The sequence below is a fragment of the Octopus bimaculoides genome, chromosome 14 (genome assembly GCF_046866305.1).
Source record: "Octopus bimaculoides isolate indiv1 chromosome 14, ASM4686630v1, whole genome shotgun sequence".
NCBI lineage: Eukaryota > Metazoa > Mollusca > Cephalopoda > Octopoda > Octopodidae > Octopus > Octopus bimaculoides.
The window spans coordinates 6,201,733-6,213,679 of NC_142941.1; the positions used below are offsets into that span (position 1 = coordinate 6,201,733).

The 11,947-nt window shown below is 37.7% G+C and overlaps 1 protein-coding gene across 5 annotated transcripts in view; it reads left to right on the plus strand.

Moving 5' to 3' along the window:
* Positions 1-1,327: 1,327 nt before the first annotated feature.
* Positions 1,328-11,947, plus strand: part of LOC106870504 (copper homeostasis protein cutC homolog) — a 17,199-nt gene continuing 6,579 nt past the window's right edge. The window contains exons 1-7 of one of the 5 annotated variants that reach the window (XM_089362217.1): positions 1,328-3,123; positions 4,795-4,854; positions 6,009-6,177; positions 7,332-7,372; positions 7,827-7,862; positions 8,870-9,003; positions 9,576-9,606. In XM_089362217.1, coding sequence (XP_089218343.1) covers positions 3,072-3,123; positions 4,795-4,854; positions 6,009-6,177; positions 7,332-7,372; positions 7,827-7,862; positions 8,870-9,003; positions 9,576-9,606 — 523 coding nt within the window. In that variant the 5' untranslated portion in view covers positions 1,328-3,071. Of the gene's footprint in view, positions 3,124-3,420; positions 3,593-4,794; positions 4,855-6,008; positions 6,178-7,331; positions 7,373-7,826; positions 7,863-8,869; positions 9,004-9,575; positions 9,607-11,947 lie in introns of those variants that run through there. The other 4 variants (XM_089362216.1, XM_052972636.2, XM_089362218.1 and 1 more) reach the window with 4 other exon arrangements.

Here is an 11,947-nt window from a genome sequence, read left to right on the forward strand (position 1 = left end):
CTTTCTACTAAAGGCACAAGGCCTGAAATTTGTGGGGACTGGTACTTAATTTATCGACCCTGCAAGGATAAAAGGCAAAGTCGACTGCAGTGAAACTTGAACTCAGAAGGTAGCTACAGGTGAAATATTGCTAAGCATTCCATCCAATGTGCTAACGATTCTGCCAGCTCACCATGATAACGATCCTTTCTACTATAGGCACAAGGCCTGAAATTTGTGGGGACTGGTACTTAATTTATCGACCCTGCAAGGATAAAAGGCAAAGTCGACTGCAGTGAAACTTGAACTCAGAAGGTAGCTACAGGTGAAATATTGCTAAGCATTCCATCCAATGTGCTAACGATTCTGCCAGCTCACCATGATAACGATTCTTTCTACTATAGGCACAAGGCCTGAAATTGTGTGTGTTGGGCAGGGGGGCATAACTGGTATTTATTTCATCAACCCCAAAAGGATGAAAGGCAAAGTCTACCTTGGTGGAATTTGAACTCAGAACATAAAGATGGATGAAATGCTGCTAAGCATTTTACCCAGGGTGTTAACGATTCTGCCAGCTCACCATAATAATAATAATAATCCTTTCTACTATAGGCACAAGGCCTGAAATTTTGTGGGAGGGTGTAAGTCAATTACATTGACCCAGTACACAACTGGTACTTTATTTTATCAACTCCAAAAAGATGAAAGGCCAAGTTGAGATCACTGCCTTCTTAATAGTAACGATGATGATGATGATGGTGGTGAGTTTATTGTATGCAGTGCTCAGGTGTATTACACACCATCGGAGAGTGACAAGGGAGTAGCTGTGCAATGCAGGAGGAAACAAATACCACACAATATATATATATATATATAATTCATTTAAAATACAGAGATGCCTATGATAGGACATCTGACCCGCTAGAAAGAGCAGCAAAAAACTCTATACCACAAAAAATAGGAATAATTTCGTGTGTGTGTGTATATATATATATATATATATATATATATATATATATTATCCCAAAGCCTTGAATACATCATACATGATGTTGTCATCATTGTTTTACTCCTGCGTCTTCATGTCAGTGTTGGTTAGGTCATCACAGACCAAATCAGTTCTTATTTGGAGTCATCAGAAAAGAACAGGAACTACATCTTCTTCATGCATTTCATTTTCGATGTTTTCTTCACCTGGATACCTTCCTTGTCAATAAATACAAAATCACTAACTGGAGAACCATGTATTTTAATAAATAAAAATAAAAATCTTTTTATCACAGAAAATGTTTCTATTTTATTTTGGAGCTGAAATATCTATATCTTTGTTGTTGTTGTTGTTTTTTTTTTGGGGGGGGGGTATTTTATTTTTAGGAATGTCAATATTGTCAAGTAGTTTTCCATACAAAGTTTTAAAAATCAATAATCATCAATGAAGCATGATTGTATACAACACTGGAACCATTGAAATGCTTCCATTCTTTCAATACCAAAAGCACAAACCTGTTTCTTGATCACAGAACAATTAATAACAATTAACAAATGACATTATCTACAATTACCAAAGTGATCTTAATTATAAACAAAAATCAAATTTAACCAAAGAAGGAATTTCTACCTGGCCACAGACTGCAGAAATAGCATCTAAATTTCTCTCAACTCAAACCCTATTTTCTTAAAAAAGACAGAAAGAACATGTTTGCTGATGTAGTCCAAGATAAACTATGACTATGAAAAGATGCTTATTTTCTGCAAATCAAGGTCAGGTCTGGTATAATAGGGGCATGCACCATTGCGGTGCATTGCTGCATCCACCATTTGTCAGTATTTGCTCAGGTCATCCTGAGCAGTGCCCCAGTCAGTCTTCGTCTCTGTGAGATACATCCACACCCATTGTAACCATGTGCCATGTGGTCGACCATCAACCTAGCCCAATCCTCAAGGAAGAGAACACAACATGCAGGATCTAACATCCACATCAGAAAATCGAGCAACATAACGAAACGGTGTGAGCCAATGCTCCTGAATCATATAAAGATTCATCCCAGTTTCTGAGCAGAGTCCTTGGGTGAATATGACATCTGACCAATGGGAATCCAGAAACCTGCAAAGCACCATGGCACCAAAGAAGTTCTGGCTCACAGCTTTAAATGTCTCCTGAAAGGTGAATTACTGACTCAAAAAATTACATTTTACTCTGCAAATTAGGTTATTATTTTTCTTGCTGTTTTTATCTTCACATATAACCACAGCAGTTGCTCACTAACATAATTGGCCTTGTAGCATGTATCATGTTTTTGCTCCAGAGGTCCATAGACGTCATAAGAGGCATTGATTACTGGGGTTGACTAAAAAAAACTTAATCTCTGCTCTCTGCAACGCTGCTGGGAGCGCTACATCATTTGTGTTATGTGGAAAATATTCCATCAATATTGCACAAATGATGTTGGCATCAATTTTAAAATCCATCCAAGACTTGGCCCCCGTGCTATCTGCTCACTACAAAAATCGAACTCAAGACACATAGCAAACTAAAGGCCACGAAGGCTCTAACAATTTTATCTGCCCTCTATAAATATTGTGTTTTTTTACCTCTTTGGACGAGGCCTGGAAGAATAAAAAATAAAGTTGATTTCTGTGGGATTTGAACTCAAAACAGAAAGGGGCAGTGTAACTAAATACCACGTCCGATCAATGCCCTGTGATGGAATTTGGGAGATGGAAACTATGTAGAAGCCCATTGTATATGTGTATTTTTGTGTTTATAGTTGACCCCACGCCGCCTCTTGTTGGTTTGTTTACGTCCCCGTAATATAGCGCTTCAGCAAGAGAGACCGATAGATTAAGTACAATACTTAAAATAAGTCCTGGAGTCGATTTGTTCGACTAACCCTTTCAGTGTGGTGCCCCAGTATGGCCGCAGTCCAAGCACCCTTTCTGCTAATTGACTCAAAAGTTTTATCAGCAAAACACAGTCGTCTCCCTTGTCTGTTTATTCCCGATCCAACTTCACATAAACAAACATTGCTTCGTTTGTTTCAATAGAAAATAATTCATTTGATTGAGTCAACAATAACAACCACAAAATATAGATGGAGGTATGCGTGGAGAGCATTGAATCTGGCATTAACGCCGAGTTGGGAGGTAAGACTATCGCACTTTGTACTTATGCGCTATGTCTGAATTTATAAGTGTTGTCTATCCCCAAGTCATTCCCGATTGAAGTATGGTCCGTGCGGTCTTAAGGTAGGGGCACACTGGGGTCTAGGGGTCTCATTCTGATCTATATATGCTGTAGCTTCCTGTCAATAAATAAATACCGTAGGGCTCAGTGCATTGATTTGCTCGGGGACCTATAATGCGGTTAAGACGATCTCTGGGTATGGTCAAAAACGTGACCGTCCCATCTTCCCGCCCCCAGACACAGCACCCAAAACAACATTATCCGGCGATCTTCCGATTATTGTACATAAATGTAGCGCTTAAATTCTAACATTTATTTAGCTGTCAAATCGAACCGGTTTAACTTTATTTCACTTTCTCACACTTTCATGCACAATAATCGAAAGTCCATCCATTATCCAACGTGTCCACTGCTTTTTAAGACGGCAAGGTATGATTTGAAAAAGATTTGATTACTATTTCCTAAACTAAGTCGTCCACGTGGTGGTCGGCTTTCGATCTGGGCGGTGTGCAGAACTAAATTCCTTCTTTTAACCTACATGCGGCTTAGAATTTCAGACACGTATGACTAATGAAATTTTAAGGCAAAACTACTGCGACATTTGAATTACTTGTACACACCAGAGAGAAAAAATAATCAATCCTTAGTACTGGACATGTACTTTTATTTATCTTCCCTGAAAGGGTGAAATGTTAAGTCACTTTTGGTGGAATATGAACTCAAAGTGCTGAGGTCTGGAACAGATATTACAAAGGATTTCCGTCCTACGTTCTAACGATTCGGCAAATTACTCCCTGATTCTTCCGTTCATCCGTATCTGTATCCGTAGAGAAAGATGACTTATCTGCCCTTGTTTTCAAAACTTTCTTTCTTATTGGTGGTAAGGGGGTTAGGCCCATATCCTAAGGTGGTGAGTTCAACTCTTGGATCGGACGGATCGTTGTGTTTTTGAAGAAAACATTATATATATATATATATATATATATATATATATATATATATATATATATATATATATATAATTGGATCGTTTGTATTTTCAGACAACAAACCCTACTGTCCTGGGACCGCTTCAAAATTTTGAAGAGGTCTCAAGACAGCAGAGTTTGGGGTCTGAAGATACACTATAAGGCTAAACCCTTCATCGGCGAGAGACCTAGGGTAACTCCATAAACCAGCTTACCCCACTATAATTATATATATATATATATATATATATATATATATATATATATATATATATGTCTGTGTCTTTGTGTTCCCCAATAGCACTTGACAATCGGTATTGGTGTGTTTACATCCCTGTAACTTATCCGTTCAGCAAAACAGACCAATAGAATAAGTACTAGGCTAAGCTTAAAAAAAAAGTCCTGGAGTCAATTTGTTTGATTAAGATCCTTCAAGACTGTTCCCCAGCATGGCTATGGACAAATGACTGAAACAAGTAAAAGATAAAAGCTATATATATATATATATATATATATATATATATATTTGCACACACAAACTCAAAGGTTGCTGACAAAATATCTTAATACCATTGTCAATGTTTTAATCTTTATCTAATAAATATGTTGTATTGGTGCTCTAGAAAAAACAAATGGCCATGTGATTCTGCTTACTATTTTCAGGTGCCATCCGACTAGAATTATGTTCAGACCTTGTTGAAGGGGGTACTACTCCATCTGTAGGTAAGGTATTGTTATCACCCTAAATTATGCTGATTCTAACGAGTAAATATGCATCAGTTTAATCAGTGTCAGCTAATTACTCTGGAACCATAAATTATTAAGGTGTGATATGATGGTTTTGTGGTTACAGTAGTAGTTCAGTTAAGGTGTTGGATTACTGTAGGGTCCGGTGTATTTGCTGTATGTTAACAGCATTGGGTTATTTGTCTTACATGTGGTGACCATGTGGTTAAGATATCAGGTTACTGGTATGGTGTATTGTAGTGGTTTAAGGTGATATACTATTAAATCATGAACAATCAGTTTAAAGCCCTAGCACATGGACTCACCAACTCATTCATTCCACTTCATTATATACGCTTCCCTGTAACTTGGATGTCCGTCCTTCACCCTGTTACATCTTCACCATCTTCTCTCTCTCCACCTGAGACAGCCACGTTTCTCCTCTAATACAAGATACCTTTTCTGTCCCTCAGAATTCCCCCACACTCCATCCTAGTGGAAGTGTCATGTCTTGCAAGTTATCTGGTGACTTCATTGCTGTTTGTATCATGTAAAAAGTCCAATACTCTCTGTAGAGTGGTTGGTTTTAGAAAGGGGCTTCCAGCCATAGAAACCATACCAAAGTAGACAGTAGAGCTTAGTGAAGAAACACTAGTCAAGTGCAAGCTTTCTGAATTTGTTAACCAATTGTCTGGAGTGGGATGGGCTCTATATAGAGCAGGTAATGGTGGCATACCATCAGGAATTGAAGGCCCAAGGCAAGATAAGACAAAACCAGTCAAATGCCAGATAAGGCAGGATAAGACAAATGCAAGATATGAGAAGATAAGATAAGGCAAGACAAGACCATTCAAATACAAGATATGAGAAGATAAGACAAAATAAGACAAGACTAATCAGACACTTGCTGACATGTTGTAAATGGAGAATGTAAGCCTTTCAATATTGCACCGTTGGCAAATTCTGCCAAGATAAACTTTGCCTGTTTTCCTTTAGGGGTCGATAAAATAAGTACAAATTGAACACTGGGGTCAATGTAATCAACTTAACCCCACTCTGGAAATTGCTGGCCTTGTGCCAACATTTTCCCTGTTATTGTTGTTGCCATGTGATGTTGTTGTTGTTGTCATGACTATGGTTGTTTCTTCAAGGGATGCTGGAAGTCATGAAAGAGAAAACCAACATCCCAATAATGGTGATGCTTCGACCACGAGCTGGGGATTTCTACTACAGCCAAGATGAACTGGATGTCATGAAGCGAGATTTACTTGCCCTGCGCCAGGCTGGGGCTGATGGCTTTGTTTTGGGTATCTTAAACAGGTTAAAGAATATTCTTTGGTTCTTTTACTGGTTTCAGCATTGTGGCCTTGCTGGAGCATCACCCTTTTATAGTCAATCATATTTACCCTAATAGCTATTTCAGTCTAATAATTATTTTATTGATCTCTATTTTTGAAAACAATAAGTCTCCTTATTGACACAAATGAGTGCAACACTACTCATCAGTAAACACACATATATATATAGATGTGTGAACGGATTTGATAGAAACTGAAAGAAACCCATTGTGTATGTGTATATGCATATCTGTGTATGTGTGTGTGTGTGTTTGTACATCCCTATGTGTCTTTATGCAGTTATGTGATTGTATACGTAAGGTCTTTCAATTTTTATGATTCTGCATGTGAATCCAAGTTTATGGATATATATACATTATTTACATTATTTACATTTGACGGATATTTGTCCTCATCTTGTTTGTTGTTAACATGTTTCAACTGATATACCCTCCAGCCTTCATCAAGTGTCTTGGGGAAATTTCGAACCTGGGTTCTCATTCCTAAGGTATTTTTCAATGTTGTTGTTGTTGTTGTTATTCGGGTTACTGCTTGGAATCGAACTCGGAATCTTGGGGTTAGTAGCTCGCACTCTTAACCACTACACCAATTATGAAGTGAATATTAGGGTTTATAAATCTAATATTTTCCTACCCTTCCTTAATACCAGTTCCCATATTCTACTCATATCTGCACTCAGTCTGCTTAAGAGATTGTTGTGTCCTAGCATATGTGATGCTCCTTTTAGTTTTCATATTTTCCAGTGGTGTTCTCTGTCTATTATTTTAATTTCATCCCACAGTGGAAGGTGTATATGTTTGAATATTTACTGTGTGCAGGCACGGACTGAGCCATCAGATAATTGGGCACTGCTCAAGGGCCCGGAGCTTTGAGGAGCCAGCTAAGGCAGCTGGTAAACAGTTATGCCTGATGGTCCTTAATACTCTCAGTCCACCCCTGACTTTGTGTGTGTGTGTGTGTGTGTGTGATAATTATTCTTTATTTAATCATCTGTTCAATAGAACCTTTCCATAGATGCTGCAAAAAAAATAAAACACAACAAAAGGTACTCACAAAAAAAACAAAGAAACAAACCAAAAAAAAATGAACCTCTTCATGAATTGCTTTCCTTTGCAGAGATGGAACTGTGAATACGGTGCAGTGTAAAGAATTAATTGGTAAGTAATAATGGTAAGACAGGTACTGACAGGTGTGGTTAAAAAGTTTGTTTTGTAACCATGTGGTTTTCAGTCCAGTCTCACTGCATGGCACCTTGAGCAAGTTTATTTTTTCTACAATGACCCCAGGGCAACCAATGCCTTGTGAGTGAATTTTGTTGACAAAAACTGTGTGGGAACCTGTCGTCTACATCATCGTGGACTCTCATGTCATCAGACAGATGATTTGTTTATAGTGATCAAATGTTTGTGTCCAAGTAAATCTATGATGGACAGAATTTTAGGGATCAAGTTCTGAGATATATCTGAGTAAATCTATGATTGATAATGTTTAAGGGATCAAATTAGGAGATACATCTAAATACACCTATTTTGGATAACATTTTAGGAATTAGAATATGGGGTATATCAAAACCTAGACAACACTAACTTGATATTTTTCACTTCATTGCAGCTATGGCCTCGCCTTTACCTGTAACATTCCACCGGGGTAAGTTTTGTGTTACATTGTTACAGAACACTACTAACTTTCTTTTTCTGTTGTACAAATGATCATGCATATATGTAGTTGTATGTATTGAATTTATTTACATATATACCAAACTAGTTTCAACTATATATGTATATATATATGTATATATATATATATATATATATATATATATATATATATATATATATATATATATATATATATATATATATATATATATATATATATATATATATATATATATATATATATATATATATATATATATATATATATATATATATATATAGGCGCAGGAGTGGCTGTGTGGTAAGTAGCTTGCTTACCAACCACATGGTTCCGGGTTCATTCCCACCGCGTGGCACCTTGGGCAAGTGTCTTCTACTATAGCCTCGGGCCGACCAAAGTCTTGTGAGTGGATTTGGTAGACGGAAACTGAAAGAAACCCGTCGTATATATGTATATATATATATATGTATGTGTGTGTATATGTTTGTGTCTGTGTCCCCCCCCCAACATCGCTTGACAACCGATGCTGGTATGTTTACGTCCCCTGTAACTTAGCAGTTCGGCTAAAGAGACCGATAGAATAAGTACTAGGCTTACAAAGAATAAGTCCTGGGGTCGATTTGCTCGACTAAAGGCGGTGCTCCAGCATGGCCGCAGTCAAATGACTGAAACAAGTAAAAGAGTAAAAGATATATATATACATATATATATATATATATATATATATATATATGGGAGAATATACAAAAAATAACAACAGACGAGGACAGGTGGTGTAAATAACAAAAGTATATATTAGTATGACGCTCGGGAATACGGAAAGTCTTTGATGTTTCGAGCTACGCTCTTCAACAGAAAGAATACGGAGACAAGGAGAAAAACACGGAGAAAAAAAATTGAATAGTGTTCAGTCAACGGTCAATCATAATAATGATATATATATATATATTGCATCAACTTTGTTACATGTATGTGTCTATCTGTTTTCTATCCAGCTATAGATATGACTAGTAACATTATGACTGCTCTCGAAGATGTAATCCAGCTCGACTGTGCCAGGGTGTTGACCAGTGGACAGGCAACGGATGCCCTTCAGGGGGTATCAGTCATAAAACAGATGATTGACAAGGTAAATATTTCAATACTTCATCTTCTGTGTCAGAAAAGAAAGGGTGAACGTACCTGTTCTTACCAGTCGAGGGATGAGGCCCAATAGCTTGCATAGTCAGGCTATTATAGTTTAATTTTATTTATACTACAATGATCTCGGATTCAGGAAGTCTGTATCTGCAAGAAATGGTGGTGGTGGTGGTGAGGAGGAGGAGGATATGTAAAAATCTTTGTCGAGTGATGATGAGAGCTAATACTGTGCTAATGTGGTGAAATAGATGGAAACAAGTCCACAGTAGTTTCCCCTTGCCTGAAAACAATGGTCATGGCTTGAAAACAAGAAAGTCACTTGGGGTTGAAGCACAACATTTTAGACGTCTTAAGAAGGCTTTGAGTATCAGATGATTCCCCTTTCTTGTTCCCAATTATGTATTCTATAAACGATACGATAGAAGGTTCGTTTGCCATATCAGCAGCCCCTGACTGGATGGGATGGAATGGTCAAAGCATTTTCACCAGTAAGATATGACCCCTAATGGCAATCTCTCTAAGACAATCATATTTATTCAAATATCTTTTTACTGTCTTCAGGCTGATGGGCACCGGCTGTTAGTTATGCCAGGTATGTATCTATCCATCTATCTGTCTGTCCTTCTTTCCATCTATCTATCCACCTATCTATCTATCTATCTATCTATTCATTTATCCATCTGTCTATCTATCTATTTATCTATATATATGTATCTATCTATCTGTCTGTCTATCTATCTATCTATCTATCTATCTATCTATCTATATATCTGTCTGTCTATCTATCTATCTATCTATCTATTTATCTATCTAGGTAAGTGGTTAGGTTGGTAAGTAGGTGGATAGATAGGTAGGTGGGTTGGTAGGTAGGTAGGTAGGTAGGTAGGTAGGTGTCTATACCCCCCTCTCTCTCTCTCTCTCTCTCGCCCTATATATATATAAATGATGATGATGATATATATATCCTGGCTGATAACAATTAAGCACTCAGTATAAAGGAATAAGATTAAATTTCCTACAATCAGATACCAGTAAATGTCAGTAGAATGCAAATTCCCAGGTAAATCCTCATGCATGACAGGTAAGTGCAACAATCCTTTTGTAGAATTTTAAGAAATTCAGAGTATTTAACAACAAATAATATGATTTTCTTTGTACATATTATTTGTTGTCGTCGTCGTTGTTGTTGTTGTTGTTGTTGTTGTTGTGTGTATGTGTGTGTGTGTGAAGAAAATCATATAATTTGTTATTGTTAAATACTATGAATTTCTTAAAATTCTACAAAAGGGATTACTGGATTTACCTGGGATTTGTATTCCACTTACATTTACTGGTGTCCGATTGCTGGAAATTTAATCTCATTACAGACGTTTTGAGACTTTTTTGAGAGCGGTGCTTATAACTAGCCTAGATTTTTTAAAATTCTAATATATTGTTACTATGCATCTTATAAGCTGACCTACCAACTTTCTGTTTTTTTGGTTTTTTTTCGGATTGAAGGAGACGGCCGTAACGGCATTTGAACACACCTTACTAAACACTATTTGTCACGGTTGACTAGTTTACAGAATGCAGCTGGGACATTTGGAAACTTGCTGTGCAATAAAGTTTTATGTTAAGCTGGGTAAAATTGCTACACGGATTTATGAAATGCTCCAGACTGGTCAGGGGTCGACTTCTTTAGTGGTCCAAGAGGTGAGAGGGACAATAAAAAGTGTTGGGGTGAGATGGGTGTCAGAACCTCGGAAAATATGCAGTCATCTGGATGAAGACCCTCGTGTGTCTATAAAGACACAGTTTGGAGTTGGTGTGGCAACTCTACACAGAATTACTCATGAAGATATGAACATGTGCAAGATTTATTCTGAAGGCACTCAGTGACGAACAGAAGAAAAGACACATTGGTAGCCGCCGGGAGATAGTTGAGCTTCTGGTAACCTGTAATGAAAGATAGCACTATTGTTATGATCCAGACACTAGCAGCCAGAGTGCCAAATGGAAGCATCCTGGCTCCCTCAGACCTGGAAAAACAAGTCCACTAGAATGCTCGTGGTGATCCCCATTTTTGACAGCAAGTGCATTGTTTGTGTCCACTGAGTTCCCTCTGGCCAGATGGTCAAGAAAGAGTACTTTGTGAAGGTTTTGCAGGAGTTCAGGAACAGATTTCATTGCAAAAGACCTGAGCTTTTCCATTTGGGTCGGTGGCACTTGCCACCAGGGCAATGCACCAGTCCACAGTTCCATCTTGGTAACACCAACTGCTTGATACAGATGGACATGAAGGCCATCACTTACTCTCGCTACACTCTAGACCTTGCTCCCTGTGATGTTTGATTGTTCCCCAAGCTGAAGAAGAACCTCAGAGGAAGCCCTTTTTGATGACATTGAGAAGATGAAGGAACTATGACAAGGGTCCCAGACACCTTCACTTCGGAGGACCTTCATAGGCCTTCATGAAGTGGCTGTAGCACTACAAGTGCATTGAAATCAGAGGGTCCTATTTTGAAGGGGATTTTGTGCTTCTTTGAAATTAATAAATGTCTCTCCTGCAAAAGTTTCAAAACTCCTGAAATACATCTTGTATATATTGAAAACAGTGAATTCCTACTCCCATTACACTCTTACCCACAAACACACACACAAGCAAATTATGTGCCTACTACCCTTTGCACTGTACCTTAACCTACTACCCTTTACATTGTACCAAATCTCCCTCAAAAATTGTGCTATTGTCTTAAAAAAGGAAGGACACTTTGGATAATGGAGCTCTAAAAAGGAAAAATATGATACGTTTGTCAAAGTAGAAATGCTTTTGATTGAGTGAGAGTGTACCTGGTCAGCACTCACCTGGGGTTAAACAACAACAAAATCAAAAATGAATTATATGCCTTGCATAAAGGTTGCATCCAAGATATTCACTGACTGCATTAAGA